Source organism: Phasianus colchicus, chromosome 2 (genome assembly GCF_987193195.1).
Source record: "Phasianus colchicus chromosome 2, bPhaCol1.hap1.1, whole genome shotgun sequence".
NCBI lineage: Eukaryota > Metazoa > Chordata > Aves > Galliformes > Phasianidae > Phasianus > Phasianus colchicus.
Window position 1 is genome coordinate 62,960,165 of NC_143437.1, and position 27,568 is coordinate 62,987,732.

The 27,568-nt window shown below is 44.5% G+C and overlaps 1 protein-coding gene across 4 annotated transcripts in view; it reads right to left on the bottom strand.

Moving 5' to 3' along the window:
* SLC35F1 (solute carrier family 35 member F1) overlaps positions 1–16,456 on the bottom strand; it is a 236,439-nt gene extending 219,983 nt beyond the window's left edge. For 3 of the 4 annotated variants that reach the window (XM_090135850.1, XM_090135852.1, XM_090135851.1), the window contains exon 1: positions 16,016–16,456. In XM_090135850.1, coding sequence (XP_089991976.1) covers positions 16,016–16,212 — 197 coding nt within the window. In that variant the 5' untranslated portion in view covers positions 16,213–16,456. The remainder of the gene's footprint in view (positions 1–16,015) is intronic. The other variant, XM_090135849.1, reaches the window with a different exon arrangement.
* Between the last annotated feature and the right edge of the window lie 11,112 nt (positions 16,457–27,568).

Below are 27,568 nucleotides of genomic sequence, written 5' to 3' on the forward strand. Positions count from 1 at the left end.
GTACTATGTCAAAACTGCATTTGCTTCAGGGTCTTTCAAGCACCGCCACTGACCAATAACAATCTAAATCTAGAAAAGTACTTGCACAGAACACATGAATAGTAAAGTGGGAAGGAGAAAAGAAGAAAAGGAGAATGCTTTTTAGTTGACCGGCTCTTGTTCTTCCATGCATGAAAGTTGGTCTTGCAGAAATATGAACTGAATAAAGACCTCCGCCTGCTCTCCTCAGTCATTTTGCCCATTTTCAGTTTTAAACTCTTTCTAATTATGATAAGCAGCAGCATCCACAAAACACTATTCCTGTGTCTGAAAAGTGGGAATAAAGTAACCACCCAAAATAGGATATACAGACTGCATCTGTGTGCACAAATGCATGTACAGCATAACATTCGTTAAATAACACTGGTCTGAATTGTGCCAATCCCATTACTTAAGGCTAAGAGAACGTTGTTCATTTGCTAATTTATCCCTTTAAACATATTTCTCTTTATATTTTTGCTTGTTTGGTTGGTTTTGTTTTTTGCTTTTTTCCTCCTGTGAAGTAATATTAAAGGTTGGAGAGACTTTAATACCATCAAGAAAAAAACTTCTCATACATCTAGACAGATTTTGCAACTGTTTTATTAATGCATGGTAGAAATTAAAGCTCCCTTTCAAAATAACAGTTCTTCAACCTACAGAGAGACTTTTAAAAAGAATTTTTGCTCACACCTGCAGATTTCTGGAGTCATCATTACGTAGTAAACGCCCCCCAGTTCTGTACCATTACCACGCAAACAGACACAGTATGGTCCTACTGTAACTGGTTTTCATTTCCACTGCCGTTACATAAATAGACACTAACAGCACAGTAATTCCCACTCGTTCTTTTTAAGGCACAAAGAAACGCAACCCTCATCGGCATTGATTGCTTGCTGTAAGCTTTCCCATAACAAAAACATCCACGCAAACCCTTCGGAGACTGCGCTTGTTCCGTTCCCCAGGCACGCAGCATTCCCGGCCGCCTGAAGATTACCCGCACAAACATGGCACCCACCACATCCCTGTATATTTTGCAGTTGTTGTTCACAAAAGTTCCTTTTGTCTCGGTGCAGCGGCTGGCTAACCCGCACTGCACCTCGAGGGGGAAGCCGCGGCAGGTCGAAGCTGGTCCGGCTGCGCGTACCAACTCCGTTCTGGCTTTTTTCACAAGTAGAAAAATAAGGAGAAAAAAACAAAAAAAACTTCTTCCAATCTTTTGGGTTAAAATTAAACACAGAGGTGCCTAAGGGGCAGCTTTAACTAGTGTTCTGGGCAATTTACAGGGTTTGTATTCAGCGCTGGTCCTTAAAAGAGGCGATTAATTGCTATGGCAACCGAAGCATCACATGAGGCGCACTCACTCCGTGATACAGTGCCTGCAGTGTGCCCGCTCACCCAGACATGCATCTCAACAGGGTGACAAACTCCTCAAGGGTCCGCATTGTTTGGCCGCAATTAATCCTACATAATAAACCCTCTTCATTTGGGATAGGGGACTCTGTCCACTTTTCTCCTTCCTTTAGCAGGAAATATTGCAACGAGGTTTCTTCCGTGTTTTGGAGTGCATCTGGATGTAGTGGAAGAAGGAAGCAGGAAATGTTGGATATGCAGGATATAAAACCGTGGGAACCACACACATTGGGATCCAAGTAGAAATTAATTGTAATAATCTATGAATTAATCTTCCACCTTTACTGCTATTGTATTTCCTTCACTCATTTAATGGGTCTTTCATATGAACCAGATGCCTCACCTCTCTTGGTACATCATCACAGCATCTGCAAAAACACCTCATGTTTCTGCTATATCCACTCCTGCAAGCTAATTCACTTTAAGGCACCTGGCATCCTCTGCCTGCCTGAAACCAGAGCAGAGCCACAGCCATTAGTCAAAAGCAAGAAACAGCTTATTTCTATGTCACAGAAGCATACTTAGATACAAAGAGACAAAACGAGAAAGATTTTTGCTGTGTTGCATCCCTCTGCTCCCAACAACTGGGATTCACACACCAACGGAACCGACCAGAGATACCTCTCCAGCTTCTTGCTCCCTCATTTTCTCATCAAACCACAAACTGCTTTTTTGTGTGTGTGCCTTTTGGGTTTTTTTGTTTGTTTATTGTTTGTTTTTAAATCAACTGGGCCCATAGTCTCACTAACAGAGAGATCTTCTTAGTCCATGCATGATAACTCAAATTGCCTATGGGACATACGATTTCCACCCTCCTCCTTCCCCCCCACCAATCAGACACCAACCTGGACTGGACTGTATTTAATTACAAGCTGTCAAATTTTTAACTAAGAAGAACAATACTAATACTACTACTTTTGAGCTTCCCCAAAACAGAACCAGTCCCAGCAAAAAGTCTGAGTTCCTGCTGGACAATAATCCAAGAGACAAAGAGGGAACACAGAACAAAATTAGGTTGGAACTAGATGATTTTTAAGGTCCGCTCCTACCTAAGCCATTCTATTCTATGATTCTAACTTGAAAAATTCCTGTGTTAGAACACAGGCCAAAGCAGAAAGGAAAACATTACAGTTACGTTTTCAATACTGTTACCAAAAAAAAAAAAAAAAAAAAACTGGTGTTAATTGTTAAGAAATGACAGAAGCAGTTCCTCACAGGAACAGAAATGAAACTCTTATCCCAAGTCATACAATTGAAACCTACTCAGATTCCACTCCAGGGATCAAAAAATGGCCATCCACCACCAGGAACAAATACAACCTTGTAAAAATTGATTGATTGCAATGTTCCAATTTTTAAGAGGAAGCCACAACTGAAGAGGCCTTAAGGCTTGATCAGTAATTTCTATCCTTACTCTCATTTTGTTCAGTAGAGTCAGAATGAAGAACTGAGTAATGCGTATGTTTCCTACCTAGACATGTTAATCCTTTACTTCTCTTCAGGAACAGCATACAAGTCTACAGTTTTATACCTATTATCTTTGACAAGACCAGTTTTCACCCTTAGCTCTTCTTGCCTGTGCTTGCCTGTGCTCCAAACACAACAGCTTTACCTGAGCAGTGATAGAGAATGGTGCAGCACCTTTCCACAGCAATACTGACAAGTGAAATTATAACAGCATAGTAGGATACAGGATGGGTTCAGGAAAGGGGAGTAATAAAGAAACACTTGCAGCAAGTTGTCTTCTGAGCTGGTGTGATCTGTATTCCCAGAAGTGCTGCTGTGATTGCTCCCAAAGGTAAGCAAATTGGTGGATGTTCTGTTCTTAAAAAATTCTTCCTGTAACTTAAGCCATGGGACTGCTGATAAGATGATTCTGTCAGAGGAAAGGCTTTTGGGAAAGAAAGCACATGGTTGTTGGCTCTGGGGAGCAACAGAAGAGAAACAGAGTCCAGAGAGCAACAATAGGCCCCCTAAGTCACATCAGCCAAACACAAATAGCTATTCACAGAGCTCAGTATAGAAGAATGCTATAATACAGTGCATGTCATTACAGCAAATGGGATAAACCAGTTCTGCAGCCACTGATCAGTTGTTATTTTTTCTAATCATCAGCAGGAGAGAAATTACTGCACACATTTTTAGAGAGACAAAAATGAGTCATAAATTACAGAATCACAGAATAGGGGCTGGAAGGGACCTCTGGAGATCACCTAGTCCAAATCCCTAGTAAAGCAGATTCTCTACAGTAGGTCACACAGGAAAGTGTCTAGGTGAGTTTTTAATCTCTCCAGAGAAGGAGACTCCACAAGAAGGCAGTTTGTTTCAAGGCTCTGGCACTTTCAAAGTTAAGAGCTTTTTTTCTCATTTTTATGGCAACTCCCTATGTTCCAGATTGTGTCCATTGTCCTTTGTTCTGTCACTGGGCACTTTTGAAAAGATCCTGGCCAAACCATTTGACTCTTACCCATCAGTTATTTATAAACAGTTAAAAAATCCCCTCTCAGTCTTCTCCAGGCTGAATAGCCCCAGGCCTCTCAGCCTGTCCTCAAAATGGAGATGCTCTAAGCCCCCCATAATCTCTCTAGCCCTCCGCTAGGCTCTCTCTAGAAGATCCCTGTCTTTTTTTGAACTGGAGAGTTCAGAACTGGACACAGTAGTCCACATGTGGCCTCACAAGGGCAGAACAGATAAGGAAGATCACCTTCCTCAATCTACTGGCTATGCTTTTTTTAATGCGTCCTAGAATACCATTGGCCTTCTTAGCCACAAGGGCACACTGCTGTCTCATGGCCAGTTTATTGTCCACCAGGACACCCAGGTCCTTCTCCACAGAGCTCCTTTCCAGCCCTTAGCCTGTACTGACGCATGCAGTTATTGCTCCTCAGGTGTAGGACTCTATGCTTGCCTTTGTTGAAACTCAAAGTTCCTCTGTTCATCCAAGTCTCCACTCTGTCCAGGTCCCACTGAATGGCAGCACAGCCTTCTGGTGTGTCAGTCACTCCTCCCAGCTTTGTATCATCAGCAAACTCACTGAGGGTGCATTCTATCCCTTCATCCTGGCCACTGATGAAGAAATTGAATAAAACTGGAACCAGTACCAACCCCTAGGAAACACCACTAGCTACAGGCCTCCAGTTAGACTCTGTACCACTGATCACAACCCTCTGAGTTTAGCCAGTCAGCCAATTCTCAATCCACTTCAATGTCCACTTATCTATTTTACACTTCCTAAGCTTACCTACAAAGATGTTAATGGGAGACAGTGTCAAATGCCTTGCTGAAGTCAAGATACAGAACTTCCACTGCTCTCCCTTCATCTACTCAGCTGGTCATGACATCACAGAAGGCTACCAGGTTGGTCAAGCATGATTTCCCTCTGGTGAATCCATGTTGACTACTCCTAATAACCTTTTTTTCTTCCACTTGCTTGGAGACAACATCCAGAATACACTGTTCCATCATCTTCCCAGGGATAGAGGTGAGGTTCACTGCTTTAACCTCTGCTAGCTCCCTCAGTGCTTGTAGGTGCTTCTCATCACATGGAGACCATTGATCTGTGTACATCAAGTATGCCTAGATGATTTCTGACCAGATCTCTCCTTGACCAAGGAGCAGGGAACATGACACACTATGACAGCCCCAGCTGGTGCTGGCCAGTGTGTGCCAGGGTGGGCTTCTTTGCAGGCCCTAACTTTGTCCTCTGTCAGGACATTGTTCAGGAGCACTGGCTGCCTCTAAGAAGCCACCCCTTCACCTCCCAGAGCCTCCGAAGGCCACATGCATGGGTCATTTTGTTTCCTAGCCAAAGTTTGCCTGTGAAGTGTCAGAGATGCACAATGGGAACTGCAGCTTAGCTGCTTCTGAATGCTTTGGAGCACTTACTCTGTATTTTATAGCACTGTGCAATATTTTAGAATTTTAGGATCAACAACTCTTCCAAGTAGTTAAGTTTAAGTATCCTCATTTTACAGATGCTGAACCAGACCCAGAGAGGTTGAAAGATTTGCCCAAGGCAAAAAAAAAAAACAAAAAATTGGTGCCCAATTCTGGATGGTAAATCAGCAGCTGCTGTATGTAGCTTCTCACTGAGTCTCTCAGAAGGCAGGATTTCCTCTCAGGACTCGATGCAACATTTCCTGGAAGTAGAAAAGACAACAGCCCACCTCTCCCTGCCCATCCACGCAAACAACTGGCTGAGCTGCTTTTTGCTACCAGCTCTCCACCACCTTTTGGTCAAACACAGTCAACATGATGCAAATGGAGCACAATTCCTATGAGGAGCGGCTGAGGGAAGTTGGGATTGTTTAGTCTGGAGAAGAGGAGGCTCAGGGGAGACCTCATTGCACTCTACAACTTCATGAAGGGAGGTTGTGGTGAAGAGGGGTTTGGCCTCTTCTCCCAGGCAATAAACAGAACCCGGGGAAATGGCTGCAAGTTGTACCAGAGGAGGTTTAGGTTAGACATGAGGAAGAACTTTTTCTCTCAGAGAGTAGTCAGGCACTGGAATGGCTGCCCAGGGAGGTGGTGGAGTCGCCGTCCCTGGCAGTGTTCAAGAGGTGTCTGGATGAGGAGCTGCGAGATATGGTTTAGTAGTTTGTGGTAGCAGTGGTAGTGCAAAGATGGTTGGACTAGATGGTCTCGTTTCCAACCTTGTGATTCTATGATTCTATGAAATCATTACGCTCTACCTTCAGTCCCAAATCCCACAGTGCCAGGAGGCATAAGGCATCACCCAAGCTTTCTAATTCCAAGACCATCATACTTCCACCTGCATCATATGTATGTATGTGTTGGGTATTTTTCCCCCTCTGTTTCCCATCTCAGATTGGTACTGCAGAAACAACCAAATAAGAAAATAAACAATATTCTTTCCCTTCTTGACTTGTGTGAGTTATTTATTTGGGCCAGCCTCTGCAAAACTGTATACGCTATTACACCACAAACAAACACCACTGCTCCTGAAAGACAAATGCACACATGGCTGCTCCTCAAAGGAAAACATGTAAATATAGGATACTTGACAGGCAACTTAGTTGGAAGTTAAATTTGTATCTTCGTTTCTTCTCTCACCTTGGACCTGCTATGCAGAAAGGCAGCCAAAAGGCATCTCAAAGATTAGTTCTGGCCTCAGAGCCCAGATCTTTCAAATACAAGTTCCCCGAGTAGTCCCCACTGAGCAGAATACAGTCATGACTTTACTAGTGCTTGATGCATGGTATTTTGCTAAAACAGAGCCCACAAACGTGAAGAAAAATAATAAATCATTGAAGGATTAAGAAAAAAAGACAAATCTGAAACTGTCAGATAGTGTGTATACTTCAGAATAAACTGCTGCTAAATACTCTCAAGTGTAGCACTATTCTGGATGTAGTAAGACCATTCATAAATGTGAAAAGAAACTATTGATTCTGTAGGCACGTCTCAATACATCTATAGGTTGTAAAAGTATGGGAATAAATCTAATATATTAATCTAGCTGAGTAATAATAACTTCCATTAACATGGTAATAGTTACCAAATCAATAAGAATGAACACTTTCGGACGTCAAATTTAACAGAAACTGTTCTATGAACTAGAACGGCTAGAATTTGTTCATTTGTACAGGATGTTAAATCGGTTACCTTTTATAATTCATCTTAAAAGATCTCACTTGCTTCCCCACACAGACACACAGCCCTTTTTCCAAGTAAATTATCACAGAATTACTTAATGTCTTTAACACGGGCAATCTCTTTAGAGCAGAAGAAACTGAATCCCAGAGACTTTTCTTGGAAATGCAACATAATTCTTCCAGTTCTATCAACCTTCCCATGACCACACTCACTTTGGCCAGTTTGCCCAATAACTTGCATTCTACCACTTGTCTGTTGTTTTGGTAGGCTGTCACCTTTCTGTTTAAACGACAGAAACAGTAGTTTCACACACTTTCTACAACTATCACACCACCATGACTTCCTGCTTCTAGACCCCTAAGTGTCTACATCTGCATTCCACTGTCTCTCTTCAGCGATATGGCAAGCTGGACTCAAAAAACACTTAACTACACTAAGAGAAATCAAAGAAAAACGTTGTTGAGTGCTAACTGGAAGCAAGGCTGCTTTGGTAGAAGAACCTCAAAAGGAGGCAAAAGAGCAAGGTCTCCAGGGCCACACACAGATTTTGTCCACTACTGGAAGAACTGAACTTGACCTCTGCAAATTGAAATTCCTGAAAAACACCTGTTTTTTTCTACAAAGCATCCCCAGCAATATGTATGTGTCAGGAAGTTTCCTGCAAAGCTCAGGTAGGTCAAGCAGGAAAAGGATGCACTCCAGTCTGACCTCTTCTATTTGCCATTACTGAGGAGGTAATTCCCTGGAGACAGAGAGAGTGAAACTTCTTGCAGAAGGATAAGCTAACAAGCAGTCAACCTGGAAACACAGAAGAAAGGCCTGCATGTAAGCATTACATCCTATGTCACAAGGCTGCACAGAAAAACCGCTTTGCAGATGCTAGATTTCCCTATCAAGTTAGAAGAAGACTGTCAGCTTTTTCTGCCTGACGGTACTTAAACCTCATTCCTAGACTGATGAAATTTGTATCTACAATATTAAAGTTTTATTTCCTTCAAGTATCAAATCCCATAACCGTTAAGATATTTTCCAGCTCCATGCTCAGCTCTTCACAGCCTACTTGGTATTTGCTGTCCTTGCTCACTTTGAGTCTACCCAGGACTGTCCATACAGAACCTGAATACACTGGCAATGGGGAGTTAAAAAGCATAATCAAAAGCATATTGTGTCTGTAGCAGAGAGAGAAAAGAAGAAGCAACACTTGATCTGTTTCATTATGACTCTCAGCTTCTAGTAAGAAGAGATTTCAGGAGGTAAATGGCCTAAATCAGGCTACAGAAGCCATGGTAAACACAGAGATGTTTAAATTCCCCAAACTATCTGGGCTTAGAATAATCACAGCATAAATCATTTAATTTTATCAAGTATTTTCCAGCACTTATCATCCCAAGGGTAGGGACAGTACAGAGCCACGGCATCCTAAGACAGCAGCAGTAGCACCCAGGTGGGTAATCGAGGTGGATCCAAATCCGGGTAAAGAACAGAAAGCATAGGGTTGTGCACAGCTTACCCCTTACCCCTCCTGGAGCATTAGGCTATGGCCAGTCCAAGACTAACCTCATGCCTCCTGTCTGTGATTCACAACCCTGCTGCTACTCTTTGAGTAAGACTGCTACCTTCTTTTATCAAATAAAGGCAGAGATATCTGCCCCACTTTCACCTTGTAGCCACAAACTCCTTCAGCCCACAAACTCTCTTTCTGGCTGAGAGCTTGAGCTGGCAGTTCTCATTCCAGTAGTACATAAAGGATTGGAATTTAATTGTTAGGCAGGAGAGAGACAGCAGTGGAGCAGCACTGAAACTGAAACCCTTCCCCTGAAATGAGCTGAATGAAGAGGCACCCGAGCAGGGAGCACAACCCACGTACCTGCCCTCACCACTGGCTGCTGCTCACCAAACGTGTGCAAGATGAGACAAAGTAATGAGAACGAATGCGGCACAGAGACAGCACCATTTTGAAATGCATGCAGCCTCATAAAGTGTTGTAAAGCAGGCTTCTGGACACATTTTCTTTGACAAATGAGGGCCAGAAAGGGCTAAGTAAACTAAAGACCATCACTATAAATGCTTCAGATTTTGTTTTTGTTCTGTCATCAGCTAATACTGGCTTACAGGTTGCAGTTAACGTTAGGGCTCTGGAGGTAATAATTATTGTCTTGCTACTGGACAAAAATTACCTCATTTATCTGTATTAAAAATGCAGCAATCTGTTTCAAGCATAGAGTGCTTTGGTAAATGAACACATTGAAGCCTGAAATGCCTAGGGAGATGAGCTGGGCAAAAAAGTCTCTATTGGTTCTAAACTTTTAAACATTAAAACTTTTCCCATTTTGTGCTAGGAAAAGACCCTTCATCCAAAGTGAACTTCACTATTCAGGTGTCCACAGCAGCCCTCAGGGATGAGGCAAAATGGAGTTAAACCTGGTATCTCACATAAGTATTCCCGTCACCAGACTACCATGAAGTCTTGCTTGCTCTTTGTCCAAATAATCTAGTCTGGACAAAAGAAACTTCTGTGCACACGCAACCTTGAGAAAATCTCATCCTTCTTTTCCAGGTTTTAACTCATTTACACTGCATAAAAATTATAGCGAAAGAGAGGACTCTCCATCCAGACCTTAAGCTCCTATGCATCACCATGCACTGCCTCAGCTCAGACCTATCCAGATATGGAACATGGCCTCCCACATCTCTACAGGAAAAGCCAGACTAAGGAACCAACTAACTCTCACACTAGCAAGAAACTGAACTTACAGGCTGAGATGACTACCCCTGTTAAGTGCCACTATATTTTACGGTGGAATTGTGTCATTTGAGAATGGGTCATTATGGTGAGCTCCAGCATCATGCTCCCAGTGCTGGAAATCTTTTGATGCCTCTGAGAAAAAATGATGGGAAGAGAGTATGTATTGAAACAATGCTTTCTTAAAGCATGAGAGACACTAAGTCAGAGAAAGCTGAAAGACAAGCTTCAAAACCAGCATGAAAAAAGTCCTGAAGGGACAGATGACAGACATAAATAAGCAGAGACAGGTAGATCAGGTGATTCACTACATGAATTTCACAATCCCCCACTCTTACACACTTTACACTCACAGTGATTTATGAGCCTCTATACAACTTTTCTTGCAAGAAGTGATTCCAGCTGAGCTCAAGCTCAGCTCCCAAGACTTCGAGCATGGGTTTTCTCATTGTTGGGTTTGAGGGGGTGATTTTTTGCAGTTTTTTTAAAACTCAACGTTCTTCAGCAAGCTCATTTTCCTCTGCTTTCTTGGTAATTAGCCCTAATCAGTATTCAAGTGCTGATTTGGAAGGCTATCTGCTGACTTAAAGGAAGAGAACACCTCAGTAATAGCCCCAGTGTTTCCCTCTGCCAGCAGAAACAGTAGCGATAAGGACAGAGACTCCAGCCATCCCAAAGGAGAGGGAGCCACAAAGAACCCTACTGATCATTGCTGGCATCTGGCCTTCCCCTCATTAGCACATTAAAGCTGCTCTGTCCATCCCATAAGAGCCACTCTGTCCATTCCTCCAGCTTTCTCTATGGAGCCATTTACAGCGCTGCTCTTTTGAAACCCCTCTGGTTCAAGAGGCAGTAACCCCTTCCCAAAGCTCGCAGCACAGCCAGTGTCAAAAATTCCCACCCACCAACAGGCACCCACTAAGAACAGGCCTTCCAAATGCTGGAGGTAGATGGATGAAACTCATGTATTTCACCTTGCCAAATTGCCCCTCCTAAGAAAAGTCTCTTCCCAGTCATCATGGGGGCTTCTGATTTCATTTGAAAGAGTGCTTGCTGCATTCAATCCCCACGCTTCAGACAATTCCCATTTCAGGTCTGGACTGACAAGGCTTATATCTCGTTAGGCACAAATTCCCAGGAACAAAAGAAAAGCAAAGGGAACAGAGATGGGGGACATTAACTGTGAAACCATGCTCAGACACTTGGTCCTGTACTTGGACAGACTTCCAGCACCTGCTACAGCAGCAATATGAAAGCTTTATTTTGTCTTCACTCGTAAATCAAAGCATCTTAAAACTGAGCTGTGTCCAATAAGCACGCATTCACTGAAATACATTGCTTGGGGAAGGTGAAAAGCATCATTTCCTCTGATTTCACAGGTATTTTCTTTATGCACCCAAATTATTGGGAACACAGCTAACGCACAGAGGCCTCTTGCTTTCAAAGTGGTTATTACAAATGGACTAATGAGAAAAGGAAACACCAGACAACATTTTACTGGTTGGATTTTACAGCGTTCTGCTTTTAAAGGGTGCTTTCCAAGGACAGACGTGACCTCCCACCCCACCCCCCACCAAAAAGAATAGAAATGACAGGTACAAGAAAGCCAACCTAGTTGCTTTGCCTGTGCTCTGAACTCATTTTCTTTGACTCATTTCAAAATGGTATAAATATTTTTACATAAAAGGAGAGCTACAGCTGTCTGAATTGGGCTCAGATTTTCTTCTGCAGCTACTTTTATTCTCTGAGAGATATTTGTACTTTTTAAGAACAAAATTCCCCAAGGAAGCCAGCCCTTTTTGGATTGAAGAAGAAAGTGAAGCACCTGAAGGTTATGAATACTCACTCTTTCTGAAATTCCAGAAATAATATATTTGATCTTTGACCTGCTTTTCATTAAGGAGAAAATGCCATAAATTATTTGGTTTGTTTGCCACCCTGATCAGTCAAACGAAAGACGGTACTATTTTAGGACAACGAAATATATTGCCTCAATTTAATTTTTTTAGTACATAAACTCTACCAGGTTGACTACATGAATAGACACTATTAGAAGAAAAAAAATCACTGGGTTACAGGTTTTACAACTTGCAGTTGTAAATTTAAACAGCTCTCATCTCTAAGGAGTTAGTAGCCTTACAAACATTTCAAGCTGAAATTTTCAGCTACTGGGCCAAATCATTCCTGAGCTCCATTACAAAGGATGAACTGGTCCTGCAACATACTAAAAAGGCAAAAGTTTTACTCAGACTGTATGTAAACACCTGGGCTTTCTGACGAGAAGAATCAATTTGTATCTAAACTGCTTCTATTTGTTGCATTTTGTTCATTTTGATAATAAAATAAATCACTGCCTAGCTTAACGAATTATATTTATTAGCAGCACAATTTTTCTTTCTTCTTCCACGAAAGGTAGTGGTAATCAGAACTACACTAGTTTATGCCCAGGGCCAAAATTTATCTGAGAAAGCAAATAAATGGGCAGAGAAGACTCACGCTATCCCAAAGAAAGCTCTCAGCATTCCTAAGAGCAGAGAACATACCCACAAAGCCACTGAAAAGGTGACATGGGTCTGAGGTAGCAGCTCCTGCTATTATCAGACAGCAAACTGGTTGTGTCTCTAGTATTCTGATATGATTTGAGAAAACTTTTGAAAACTGCAAAGCACCATTTACAAATAGCAAGAACAAGCATGCAAAGATATCCTTGAAACAATGAGATAAGCCACAATGAAACTTTACAGCAACTATTCCTCATGAATGTACTGAAAGGCAGAAGCAGGTAAGCCCAGAATTACGCCCATGCCAACCAGCTTGCTAGGAAGGTCCTTGGTAGAAAAAGGTAGTTCAATAGTGGGACACAGACATTATCCTCAGTTCATTGGTGTGGCTCTAGTTTAGGTGGTGGTTGGCCTTTTTTGTGGAGTTTGTTTCTTTTCTCTCTTTTTTTTTTTTTTTTTTTTTTGTATCCTGGAATTATCCTGTTTACTTAGGTTAAATAACTTTGACATAATATCTAATGACATACATTCATTTTTCTTGCAAGAACTTTTTCATTCCTTGTCCTTGTGTGTAGGACTACAGAGGTAACATTCACCTATAAGCAGTTACCTGATTTTGGACGCATATTCAGATAAAAAAAATTGCAAGAATCCCCCCAAGAGACCATTTAGCAACCTGTTCCCCTGTGATTCAGCAATTTTTCCCTTTTTTCTTGCTTCCTGTTGGAGGTGGGAGGCAACATGGGGCAGGTGAGTCACCACTCATTAGGTGGCCTTCCACAAGCTGACAGGTTGGTAGAGTCCAATTCTGGCTTCCCAGAGGAGGTGGGGAAGCAAGCAAGTAGACAGCCAGAATAATTTCTTCCCTCCCCTACAACATATCAGGACAGAGTCAGTGAAGGACAGCTGCTGAGCAAATACCACAAGAAAGGCATAGGGCAGCAGGGATTCATAGACCACAGATGTGAGTCACAGGTCCAGGGATGTACTTTTACCACGGTTCCCCCTTAATGAAATGTCCATTCAGCCATCCTCTCAGGCTTCAAGGGTAACAGCTTGTTCAGAATGTAGCAGGTCCTTCTTACCATTACCACCAACTCAGAATTGACTTCCAAACTATTCCAATAAATCTTACTTGCCATCTCCAGCTCTCCTTGATTCTGGCCCTTCAGTTTTGTTTCACTTTGGTCTTCGGTTCTGGCCAGCATTCGCTCTGATTACTGAATTGCACTTTTGAAGTCAGTCAGTGCTGCCCTCCACGAATTACCTCCTTCTCAGGCACTCCTAAGGGGTTCTTCCAGGGTTTCTCTGTTACCTTGGGACCACTGAGTGAACAGGCAGCAGAGACTGGAAGGTGAAGCTAAATGTTTCCATAACTTGAAAAGTAATTTTAAGAGAAGCCTTGGAAGGCACCCAGAACCCAGGTAACTAAACTTCTGCTGCACAGCAGGACAGGAACAGTCCTCAGTTTCTGTCAGTGCCTGCCCCATTCTCCACTGCTTCCTCTCTGACCATAACAATTGCAAATAGGTTTCTGGCGACCCCAGCTGTCCTCAACCTGTTATGTTGTCTGATGCTCTTAGGAACATCCCCATTAGCAGAAAACAGGAAGGAGCACGTTCTCAACTGAAGGAGTCAGTCGGTAACCTTCCACAAACAGTTCTCAAGCAAATAGTACTCACAAAGTACAGGCAGCATGGAAAAAGTGCTACCAGTAGAACAACACTAACTGCAGAATCCAAAAGTTGGTTTGAGCTGGGCTTCTACCTAGAATCAGAATTGTTTGAGTGGGAAGGGACCTCAAAGCCCACCCAGTTCCGGCCCTCTGTTATGGGCAGGGCTCGAACCCCCCAGTTCAGGCTGCCCAGGGCCCCATCCAAATGGCCTTGAGTGCTTTCGGGGATGGGGCACCACAGCTTCTCTGGGCAGCTGTGCCAGTGCCTCACTGCCCTCCAAGTAAAGAATTTCTTCTTAACACCATGCTTAAGTACTTCCTCTTTCAGTTAAAAACAATTATCCATCCTGCTATTGCTACAGGCCCTAATAACGCTCTTTGTATGTGCAATACAATATCTCTTCCTTTCTCCTTACATGTTTGCATGCTATTGTGTTCATAGAAGATGAAAGCATAAAAGTGTGTCAGGTTTCATTTCACTGTACTGACAGAAACACAGTAGAAAAGCCATGACATTACACAGAGCAGAATCCTTAGTTCCTTAGTTTCTCCCTCTTGAAGGAACCCTCACTCAGGCAAAATTTCCTTTCGCACAGGTTTTGGGATGAGCTAAGGATTCTCTTAAACAAAGAAAAGGCTGCCTTAGTACTCCAGGAGAAGTTGTTTTCTCCCATGCATTTGGAAAAATTTGCTTCATTTCAGATGGGAAAAGCAGATGATTTGCCAAGAAGTGATGGGGCTGCTGCCCACGGGGTTGCTCCTTGGGACAGTGAGAGGTCTGGGCAGTGTGAGGTCAGAACACTGACAAACTTCAGCCATCAGAGCCAATTTCTATCCTTCTCTCCCTTCAAAAAATCTAGATGTCATATTTTCAATAACATATATATGCCAACAAACACCGACTGGACTCATGATATACAGCTGAGAGTCATATCTAACATACGTGAGCAAGGGACGTCCTTCAATTCCTTGTGTCAACCCAGCACCCCCAGCCACGCAGTGGCATGGCTCCACGAGATCACCACCATTGCTGTACCAGGACCTCCTCCACACCTTCACCCACCTTCTGTTGCCCCGAGAACTTCCCATCCCAGCACCACATCCTAAGGCTAGCAGGTGCCTTGGGGCAGTCCTGTGGAAGGATTGCAGTGTTCTGCCAGTGCAAAGCACTGGTGGGGTGGTACAGTCCTGGGGAGAGGAACAGAGCGGGATGTACTGCACGGGGAGTTGCAAATATGCATGTATGAGAAAATGTTTGAGTTTGTCCGAGTTTTTGTTTCAACTATTTTTCAACGTTCAATTAACAAAGGGTAGATATTTCATCCCTCACCGATGCTTCTGAGGTCCTCCTGGAAAGGTAACAGGTAATGAATTGCATATAACTGCACTGATCTGCGAGCAATGAGACAAACAGCTTCAGGTATTTGTAACAAAGACTCCTAGATCAGATAAGATAAACTCCTAATGTTTAAAGCCTGGAAGAATCAGGGAGCTCCATCTCCAAACCCAGTATGTCAGGGAAGAAGAGCTGAGGTTTCCTGAGTAGCTCACCCGTACCCAAAACTAGAGGGGTCACAAAGACATCGCACGGTGCGCGCACCCCGCGAGGAGGGCACGCCGGGCAGCAGCGATGGCTCGGGGCGGCCCTTCAGACAGAAGCTCGAGGGCTCCTTCTGGAGAAGCGCAACCGGTTGGGCTCCGGATGGACACCGCTCGGGAGTAACAACTCGCACCTGACCAAACGCAGCGCAGAAGGAACAATCCGCAAAGAGGAGAGCAGGCAGAGCAGCGGTGCGACAACGGTTCCCGCGTGGCATCCTGCGGTTTCGGTACCCTTACGTTTGCGATACCCAACAGCACGCACCGACCGCCCGGCTCCCGCGGTCCGCAAACGCTTCCCCCCGGCTCCCCGCAAACGCCGCGCACCGGCGGCGGCGGCGGCTCCGCGCTACCTCCGCCCGCTCCCCCGCAGCTCCCTCGGGCACGGCGCCTCGGGCACGGCCGCGCTGCCCCGGGACACGCCGCGCCCGGCCCCGGCCCTCGCCTCACCTGTTCAGCACTTTCCTGATCCGCTGGCGCACGCCGTTGGAGGGCGCGGAGATGCCGCTCCTGGCGCCGCCGCCCTCGGCCGGCAGGTTCTCGATGGTGGCCACGACATGGTTGGGCTGCGGCGGGAGGTGCGGCGGCGGCGGCGGCTGCGGCGGCGGCGGGTGCCGGGGGTGGCGGTGGCGCTCCGGGGAGAGCATCGCGGCGGGGCTGCGCCTTAGCGGCGAGCGGAGAGCATCCCGGCCGGTGCGGCGGGCGCTGCTGCTGCTGCCGCGGCTTCCGGGCAGCGCCGGACCCTCGCCCGCTCCTCCCTCACCGAGCTGCCATGCAGCGAGGGGCGGGCTGCCGCCGCCAGCGAGTGCCGCTCACGCTCTACGGAGCGGCGGCAGTTTGGCGACCCTCCTCCCCCCGCCGCCGACGCCGCCGCTGCCCACACCTCCCTCCGCGCAACCGCTCCCTCCCGGCTGCCGCGCCGGCCCGACCCCTTTGTTCCCGCCCGCCGCCGCCCCGCGCGCCCCGGCGCTCCTGTGCAGACCCGCGGCCGCGTGCGGCGGCGCCCGCCCCCGGGAGCGCTGCCGCAGCCTGGCCGCAAGGGGGCGCCGCAGCACTCGGCTCGCTGCTCTCACGCCGCCCTCGGGGCGCCGTCGGCCCGAGCGAGGATGGGGCACGCGAGCTTGGGGCACGGGTCGGATGGGCTCGGGAGTTGCCCCACTGCCTCCTTTTCTCCTCGTAAATTTCCTTTTGCCGACAGCTACGCAACACGGTATTGTGTTCATTTGCTGCTGCGATGCTGAGTTCTTAGGAATTATCACATGCTTTCCCCTCAAAACACAGCGTGGCATGTCTCTACTCCAGTCAATTAGGAAAGTGTAGATAAAACGTGCTTCTGGAAAGCCCTCTTGCTCTCACACAGCCGCCACACTCGGAGCTGGCGTCCAGGAGGGATTATCGGCTCTGGAAAGTTCAGCTCTGTGGCCCTTCTCCACGGAACTAGAGCACTTCATGTGACAGAGACCTCTGTGTGGGTCTCTTAACTACTAGAAGTATCTCTGAATATAAAGAGAAGGAGGTTTTAAACTCTCTATTCTAAAGTATTTCATTTAAAACTTCTAATTAGACTCTCAGAGGAGCTTACATGTAAACACACTTGCTACATCAGTCATATATCTGAAGTATCAACTCTTTGAAAGGGTAGATAACAGCAGGACGAGGGGAAATGGTTTTAAGTTGAGGGAAGGAGGGAAGATTTAGGTTGGATGTCAGGGGGAAGTTCTGTACAGAGAGAGTGGTGAGGTGCTGGAACAGGCTGCCCAGAGAGGTTATGGATGCCCTGTCCCTGGAGGTGTTCAAGGCCAGATTGGATGGGGCCCTGGGCAGCCTGGTCTGGTATTGAATGGGGAGGTTGGTGGCCCTGCATGTGGCAGAGGGATTAGAGATTCATGATGCATGAGGTCCCTTCCAACCTGGGCCATTCTGTGAGTCTGAGATTCTGTGATATACCTTATAATTTCACAAATAAATTTTAATTCCTGTAATTTAAATACATTCGAAATTTCATCTTTTCCATCCTGTTGTTCCTCCCTATTTAGTTTTGTCGAGTTCCCTTCATTACTTTCCTGTTTGTGTGAAACCTACACAAAACCACTGAGGTGAGAGGAGCATCTGCGGAAAGCAGGGAAATGTGGCAATAAAACTGTGGAGTGTTCCCCAAGGAAATCAGTTAGACGTAATACTTGAAATTACTTTTGCTTTTTTTTTTTTCCTTCTTAATGACTAGATTTCAGGTTGGTAATGTCTGTTTATGGGAACTATTCCTTTTGCCAATATTAATTTTTAATACTTCAGCTCACTCCGAGCACCTCAGCAGCTTCCATCTAACAGGGCTGCAGACGAGGCCCACCGGAGCACGCTGCCGTGCCAGAGGAATGCTTTTGAAGATGTGGATCACTCACTGGAAATCCTCTAAAGTTCATTCTCAGTTCTGGGCAGAAAGCCAGCTGTTTTCAGCACAAACCAAACCCCGGTTGAGTCGGATTATGCTGCTAAAAAATCCTCCTCTCTCCTTTCCCCACATGGCAACCGCACACTTCCATCAGCAGTGGAAAGATAAGGTCTGCTCTCCCCTGTGCCTCTTGGGAGGAACAGAGCCCAGCAGTCTTTTGGGTTTGGCTGCAACTCCCCAGCTCCCACATCTAGCACATTCCCATATTCATGCTGTAATGCCCAACGTTCAGCTATAGCAGTACCCAAATCCGTGTCTGGGTGACACCACCAGATATTCTGGAAATACTCTCTGTCTGTACAGCATTGTTTAGATAAGGAATACGCTTGCTCTTTGTGCTCGGTTGCCTCTTTAGACTCATCCAGCAGCTGAGTGGAGCAGAACAATAGTGTTTGTGTAGCCTCATTCCTGCTGATTAAGCCACAGGCATGTCTACCTGCATCAACTTGGGCGCTGCAGTATGCGGGCTGTTGGTAGGAAGCTGCTGTCTTTGGGGCAGTCACCTTGCTTGGCAGCCCTCTGTTTCCTAATGCAGAGGGAAACCCCAGGCTCACTGTCTGGTGGTATCAGCATCGCAGTCAGTAGTGGCTAACTGAGAGCAGTGTATTTTAATGTTTTAATAATTACTCAAGATGATGTTCATGTGGCTAAATATCCCTTGCAGTCTGAGCACTCTTGGCCTGATTTCAAAGACAGTGCTATGCGTGTTCAGCTCCCATTAGAGCTGTTTCTCAGCTTGATGACATTCAACTATGGAACATTTGGCATCTTCATTAATATAGTACTAAAATTAATTTTGATGAAAGACAAGAATAGATTCTGTATAATAGTGAAAATAAACTTTGTGAAGCATTTAAACCCACTAACAGTCAAACAGGCTAGGTGTAGGTCTTCTTACTTTTCTTTGTGGCTTGTGCTGAAGAAGTATTTGCCCTTCAAACATCAAGCCCATTTTTAAGTCCTGGCTTTCCAAAATCATCAGGAGTTTAAATCCAAGTTCTCAAAGGCACTGAGCTTACTCTGTCTTTCTGGTCACCAAAGTCTCCCATGAATAAAAGTACCTTTCCCTCACCACCTGAGCTCACAGAGAACCAAGCCCTTTTTACTTATGAGTTTACCAACTGCATCCTGAGCTGCATCAGAAGAGAGGTGGACAGCAGAGCAAGGGAAGTGACCCTTGCAAGGCCCAGTTTGCATCCAGGCCTGAGGCTCCCAGATCAAGAATGATGTGCAGCTGTTGGAGTGGGTCCAGAGGAGGGCCACAAAGATGATTGGAGGGCTGGAGCACCTCTCCTATGAAAAAAGATTGAGCGAGTTGGGTTTGTTCAGCTTGGAGAAAAGAAGTTTCTGACAAAATGTTAATGTGACCTTCCAGTACTTGAAGGGAGCATATAAGCAGGAGCAGGACTGACTTTTTACACAGTCAGAGAGTCATAATTCAAGGAAGAATGACTTTAAAAAGCCAGATTAGATGGGGTTCTGGGCATCCTGATCTGGTAGCTGGTAGCTCTGTCAATGGCAGGGCATTGGACCAGATGGACTTTAAGATCTCCTCCAACCAGAGCCATTCTATGATTCTATCATTTCTGTCCATAAATGCGCAGGAGTCTGCCTCCAGGTATGCTGCTTGAGACCCAGTCAGGACCTGGAAAGCCTTGCAGCAGGACCAAAGACTGACCTTTGAGTAATGAAAGGACAACTGGCACCAGAAAAACTTATAAGCAAAGTAACGATGGTAACAACAGAAATATTTTTAAGACACAAATGGTCATCTCCAGGTAGGTTGGATGCTCTCCCTTGGTGTGGGGGCTTGGGCTCTCAAATGAGGCAAATTTTCAACAGATTTCAAATTCAGCCCCTCCAATTTCAGCTGAGTCTCCTGGAATTGCTGAAACTGCTCATCTGTAATACTGTCAGCATCCCTTGTTCCCAGCTAGTGAACACCTGCAAGTAAAGAAACCCAAATTCCAATGGCTACAAAGTGTCCTGGCTTTCAGGCAGGCAATGGGTCTATTGCATTACATTTCTTCAGGGGTGGGAAAACTGAGGTATTGAAGCATCTGTAGCCAGCATTGGACACGGGCTGTCACTTCTGAAGTAAGCGCCAAGGGAAAAACCTCATTCTCTTTCATTTGTCTCAATGATTACTCTGTACTTTGGTTTATGGTAAAATAATACTTTGAGTCATTACAATGTAATATTTGTATTTTCTATAATGATTTATATTAAACATTTTTTTTTCATGCAAAGATTTTTTGATTATTAATTAATCAAGAGTTACATTTCCATTTGATTTTATACCCAGATTGAAATAGTTGCAGCTGGAGGGTGCAAGACGGTCCTTGCTTGGGTTACTCTACAGCAGCATCACCTGGGCCAACCCTAGCATAGAGCTGAGATTCATCTTCCTTGCCCTTGTGAGACATTCTGAGGAGAAGGTCTTGATAGTGATTTGGGGTGAGTGCTATCCTGAGGCTGTAGTGCTTCTGCCTGGCTTTCTCAAGCCTGGCCCCAGTGTTTCTATACACAGCACTGTGTAATACAGTGGTCACAGACTCTGTTGTGCTTCTAGGGGACAGGCAATGGCAGAGAAATCCTTCAAGCCTCTTATCAGGAAAATTTTATTGCAAAAACCCAGTCTCTCCAGCCATCCCCAACACCTCAGTAAGACACAGATAACTGACAAAGCAAGAGGAAGAGAAACATGGAGGCGTGCACACTGAGCTGCTTCTCACTGCCCACTGTGTGGCACAGGCAAGACGAGACACAGCACCCAGATCATACACAGATGTGGGAGGCTCTGGGTGACAATGCCTATTTTTCACATCCACCACAGAAATACTTTATTTTTCTCATTAGTTGCAGAGGGGAATATACCAAACTGACTGTAATTTTTTTGGCTCTTGTAGGGGAATATTTACACGCATACATAGAATTACACTGCAGTATCATTGGTGCCTGAAACCAAGCAGCTGACTCCATATAAAAAAGACAGATTATACGATACAGAAAAGGTAAAATTAAATTGAATTCATCAGGTTCCATCACCTCGGGTGAACAACAAAGACACAATCAAAAATACAATAAATAATCTGTGAATACCTCAGCTTACAATTGGACAAGGTTCACGGCCGGTTCAAAAATAAAGCATCTGGGATAGCTCCATTTCTCTTGAGGAGGACAGGTAGAGATCCCATCTCACATCTGATTGCCTCTGCTTCAAGATTTCACTTGCTTCACTGCTGCAGCTGTAATTTCAGCACAGTACGTAGTAGCCATGCAGTCACCAGTAGCTTTTGGACAGTTGTAGACGTTTACCTACTTGCCCTTTTCCTAATTTGGTGACAAAATAAATGAATCCTTCAGAGGTTAATTAAGAATTCTATTAACTTCCCTGCTTTGCTCATAGAATAGGTCACCCACGGACTCAAAATCTCAGGCTGAAAAGCAAGCTGAATCTCACAAGAAAGCAATAACAGCACATCCTCAGAAAGCTGCAGGGAGGCAGACAGTTATTTCCCTTGTTGATATTCAGTACTGGAAAAGCAACAAGGAGAAAGTCCCTAATCTGCAAGTAAAAAAAGAAATGAACTCTTAATAATCGTGTGATGCTATTTTTGTGCAGCCCAATAGCATTCAATCTACTTGTTCTATTCAACAAACCACATTACAATTATTTTTGTTTGGGTTTTTTGTATGCTTCCTCTTCTTCGTCATTACATAATTAAATGTCAGCCTAACACACTCCCTGATTTAAGTGTCTCTACTTGTCCAGAACTAACAAATTCTTTAAATAATCCTGGTTTACTATGAAAAAAATAATAATCCTTCTCAATCTGTTACTGCTCATCAATCAGAAACTGCGATACAGATATGAGAAAAATCAAACCAATTCCTCTTGAGACTGAAAAAACAAGTATTGATAAGTCCTTTTTAGCAGGAGTGTGACAATGCAATACTAGTATATTTCCTCACTCACCTTTAAGTTGTGCACACAAACACAGACAATTCCATCTCACAGGCTTTGTTCATTTTTGCTGTTACCTCTCCAGCTGACACATGGATTTGGGAAACCCTGTTGTGCACAAGAGGCATCCTCCTGTAGCAGATATCCTGGCATGGTTGGGCTGCAAAGGAGAGCTTTGCTCTACACAGGGCAAGGCAGTTTAAGGGGACAGGTAGAAGGCATACTAGGACCCATGACTTGGAAAATATTTTGGGGTCTACACAATAACATAGCCATGCTACTTGTCTAGGAGCATCCGCCTGCTTTCCTGCCTTAGGAAAGGATCTTGCCAATGCTGTTTCCACACTCAGAGCTATCCATGTGTCTAGTCCTTTTTGTGTGAGTAAGGAGTGCTAACCTGACTCCCTAAAGTGGGAAGGAAGACATGCTTCACAGCAGAGGTTGTTTATTACTCCATTTGCAAGCTAAGTAATCAACATCTTGAGAAGCACAAGAAAAGCCCTTACAAGAGCAGGGTTGCCCTTAGACTAAGAGCTGTTTTACTGTTTCTCCTTCATTATACTCTTTCAATACAGAGATAACTCAGTGAAACCTAACAATTAGTAATATGTAAGAGGTTGTAAGTGATCTTAAGGTCCTCCTGGCCATCTACTCTCCAAGTAAACAGCATCCAAGGAAATGCTTGAGGTGAGCAAAGACATCCTTCCTAGATTCCAGGCCAAAGTGACATACTGGTTTTGCTGGACAAGAATTAAAAACAAAACAAAACAAAACAAAAAATTCAATATATGAGACAATTCACATCAAGAGAAGAACAAGAGTGTTTTTGTCAGGGAGAAATGTCATGAGGCAGACTGTGGAGGAATCAAAGGAGTTTCTCAAAAAGAAAATGTTCTAACCTCCAGAAAAAAAAACCAGCCATACCTATCACATGCCTTAATCTTATCATATTTCACTGACAGACTTTCGTCCTAGTTAATATAACTTGTCTGTCAGGGGCTTCTTGATTCCTAATTACTGCTACCATAGCTTCCATAGGAAAGAAAATGACAGAGCCAAACCTAAATCGAGCCTGTAGAGCAAGCGAGACCCATTGGACAGCAGCCAACTTGAGGATGGCATTGTCCTCCTGGCCTCCTTTCCCCAGGGTTGTGATCAGGGGCATGAGGATGAAGAGATGGTTCATGAGGCAAGAGCAGAATGGGTCACACTTCCAAGCAGTAGTCAAAATGGTGCTGGCATGTTTAGCTTTTCTCTCTTCTTTTTATCTGCCTGTTGCAGACATTTAAAATTGTACTGCTGTGACCGTGTCTGTGTCTTTTCTGGCACTGCCTGCCCTTCGTGCTTAATTCAAACGTCTCATGTCTTTACTCTCTGGCCTTGTGTACATCGAGTACCACATGCCTTGGCTCCTGCTGCACAGGGCTGCCTTCTCAGAGCTGATCCATATATCTGTGACAATACAGCTGCACTTTAATTAGTTCTATGGGGGGAGGAAGAGGATTGACCTTTGCAGTGCTCTTCTTCTTTTTTTTTTTTTTTTTTTTCCTGGTACGGTGTTATGATCGGCTTTATTGAACACAAACTACAGGAAGCAAAAAATGGCTTTCTGTCATTTCTTACTTCTTTAGTTAGGCTGCCTGGGACTGCCAGACTACTGTTGACTAGACCTTGAAACTGCATTGAAGCTTGGAGCATACTGGAGTTGACACAGTTTTTCCTAGTAACTTGATACTAGGAAGACACAAAAATCACAGCGCTCTTGGAGTACAGATTACTAAAAGCACTGCTAAATGCTTCATTAATTCAGTCAAGCAGCAACGCAGCCTACCCAGGACAGATGTTGGCTCTCCATAAAGGTCTTCAAGACCTGACTGAAGAAAGCCTCAAGCAACCTCTCCCTGCCATGAGACTTCCTGAGCTCCCTTCCTAAGAAAGTCATTCTACAGCCCTACAATCATTGTAGTTGTGGTGTACCTGCATGCATAACTATGCTGAATGGGAATCAAAAAAGTGCAAAAGGGAAAAGAACTAGAAAGAGTAACCTTTCCACTATTTCTATTTGTGTTTTTGCTCATTTGTTTTGTTTGGGTTTTTTTTGTAACTTTATTCTAAAACACAAAAGGATGAGATCTTTAAAATGACTTATTCTCACATGACATTATACAAAAATGAAAATAAAATGAATGTAAACAAAACAAAGTGCTTGACCACCACTAATTATCAATTAGTCTAATTTATTGATAGATTAAAAATAGTTAAGATTCAGCTCCTTTGCCATTTTTCTTGCTCAACTGCTGAACACTTCCTGTGATCATTGGCTTAGTCAAGATTCATAATGTGTATGACTGAATAGCCATTTAAAGTTCATCAAGAGGTAACTGCAAATAAGCACAGGGAAAAAAAAAATCAGAATAATCCCTTCAATGGTTTAGGAATACTTAATATATTTTCCAGTGATTCTCTGGTATTTCTAAAAAAAAATCTTTATCTTTAAAAAACAAAGTCTGATCTCCAGATATTGGCAAGTTCTTCTCATCAAAGTGTGAAGTGCTTTCTGATGTTATCCTTTTTTCATTTGTCACTCTATTTTGCAGGACTCATTGGCAAGATAAAAGTGTAATTCTGCAAGGGAGTGGAAACAGTGCTTGTTGAGCTAAATTTAAAAGTCTGAAGGAATTAAAAATAAAAGACAGAACACATTGTTTTAATCACAGTTTGCAAATAACTGGAATTTTTTGTGACCAATGAAAATTATCAAGTTTAAGTCTTTGCTCAATTGTTATTTATTATTTTAGTTCCGAAGTACTGAAGTATCAGCAGCAGGCATGATTATTAGGATGAATCATGCTTAGGAAGATACCACTCAGTGAGGTCATTGTGTCACTATCATTAGTGGTGTTCAAGATAAAAATGGATAAATGGAAAGTAGAATTATTTCAGCATTTAATCCTGCTGGATTCCAGAGGTTACACTGATGACCAGAGAAGCTATGTCCCGCAGTACCCTCTACGGTAAGTATCACAGTCAAAGCGTACGATAATGGATTATAAAGGATTCTCTGAATGAATATAAAATTTTTAAAAAAGATACAGAAACCAGAGTGTGGGAAAAAGCACTGAATTAAATTCATCTGTTTTATTTTCCCTGACTAGAACGAGCTCCTTTTGACTTGCTCCTCTTAACACGTTCTCGAAACAATTTCAAGTAACTCCCAGGTTAAACAGCAGACACAGGATTCCCACCTGTGTAGTAATCTTCCACCTGGGAAGAATACAGCAATGCCACTGGGACTTGCAGACATGGAATCAGGAAAAGCAAGGTACAGGAAGTATTGAACTTGCTGAGGGACGTGAAAAACAATAGGAAGACTTTCTACAGGTACATTGGCCAGAAGAGACAGGCCAAAGCAAGTATACCTCCTTTGGTAAATGTAAAAGGAGAACTGGCTTCAATAGATGAAGAGAAGGCTGAGGTACTGAATGAGTTCTTTGCCTCAGCCTTCACAGGCAGCCAGGATTCCAGTACTTCTCACATCCCCAAGCCCTTCCTAAACCTCTAGATGGGGACTGGAGTGGTAAATCCCCCCCCCCCTCCCGCTGTGAGGACAAAGCAGGTCCTAGACCGCCTCGTGAGACTGAATGTATACAAGTCTATGGGGCCGGATGGCATGCATCCCAGGGTTCTGAAGGAGCTGGCTGAGGTGGTTGCCAAGCTGCCCTCTGTCATATTTGAAAAGTCATGACTGTCAGGTGAGGTCCAGATGACTGGAGGAAGGGTCACATCACTCCCATTTACAAGAAAGGGAGCAAGGAAGATCCCAGAAACAACAGGCCGGTGAGTCTCACCTCTGTGCCTTGGAAGATCATGGAAAAGATTATTCTGGATAACGTGCTTGATCACATGAGGAATGGGCGTGTGATCTGAGACAGCCAGCACAGCTTCACCAGAGGAAGGTCATGCTTGTCCAATCTGGTGGCCTTTTATGATGGAGTGATGGCATCGGTGGACAAGGGAAAGGTGACTGATATCATTTACCTGGACTTGAGCAAGGCCTTGGACATGGTCCCCCACCACATCCTTATCTCCAAAATGGAGAAATGTGGATTTGATGGGTGGACCACTCGATGGATAAGAAACTGGTTGAAAGGCCGCAGACAGAGGGTGGTCATCAATGGCTCTATGTCCAGGTGGAGGCCAGAAATGAGCAACATGCACCAGGGGTCTGTCTTGGGACCGGTGCTCTTTAGTGCTCTTTAACATCTTTATCAATGACATTGATGATGCAATCAAGTGCACCCTCAGCAAGTTTGCTGATGACACCAAGCTGAGTGGTGCAGTCGACACGGTTGAAGGAAGGGATGCCATTCAGAGGACCTTGAGAGGCTGGAAGGTGAGCCTGATGAGGTTCAACACAACAAAGTGCAGAGTTTTGCACTTGGGCTGGAGGAATCCCAGGCATCCCTACAGACTGGAAGGAGCGGTCCTCGAGAGCAGCCCTGCAAAGAAGGACCTGGGGGTCTTGATAGATGAAAAACTTAATATGAGCCAGCAGTGTGCCCTTGCGGCTCGGAAGGCAAATGGTATCCTGGGCTCCATCAAAAGAGGGGTGGCCAGCAGGGACAGGGAGGTGATTGTCCCCCTCTACTCTGCTCTTGTGAGGCCACATCTGGAGTACTGCGTCCAAGTCTGGAGCCCCCATACAAAAAAGACAGGGAGCTGTTGGAGAGGGTCCAGAGGAGAGCCACAGAGATGATCAGGGGACTGGAGCATCTGCCCTACAAAGACAGGCTGAGAGAGCTGGGCTTGTTCAGCCTGGAGAAAAGAAGGCTGCGGGGTGACCTCATTGCAGCCTTTTAATACCTAAAGGGAGCCTACAGAAGGGAGGGGAATCAACTCTTTGAAAGGGTTGATAACTGCAGGACAAGGGGAAATGGTTTTAAGTTGAGGGAGGGGAGATTTAGGTTGGATGTCAGGGGGAAATTCTTTACAGAGAGAGTGGTGAGGTGCTGGAACAGGCTGCCCAGAGAGGTTGTGGATGCCCTGTCCCTGGAAGTGTTCAAGGCCAGATTGGATGGGGCCCTGGGCAGCCTGGTCTAGCATTAAATGGGAAGTTTGGTGGCCCTGCATGTGGCAGAAGGGTTGGAGATTCATGATCCTTGAGGTCCCTTCCAACCCTGGCCATTCTGTGATTTATACAGAGATTTTATGATTCTTGCTGTATCTCTTTTGCTACAAGAGCATAAACTACTCTGGAAAACACTTAAATTTTTCTTATTTTTGTGCACATTTGCATCTAGCTCTAGAGCCAGAGTCCTTGTCCTCCTCTGCTCCTGGGATGAAGAACAGAGGAATAGTGTGAAGAAGGTGCTTGCCCTGATGTATGCATTACCAGGATTTAGTCCTTACTACACTGTGCTAAATTAACATTCCTATCATATTCTGCAGAACATTTAACTGCCATGCCAAGTAAAGCCAGGGCTACTCTAAGCAATAAGAACTACTTAACAGACAGATATAATGTCTGTGTTGAAGTATAAGCACATAATTATCACCATAATGTACTCCTTCCTGCACATACTGTGAA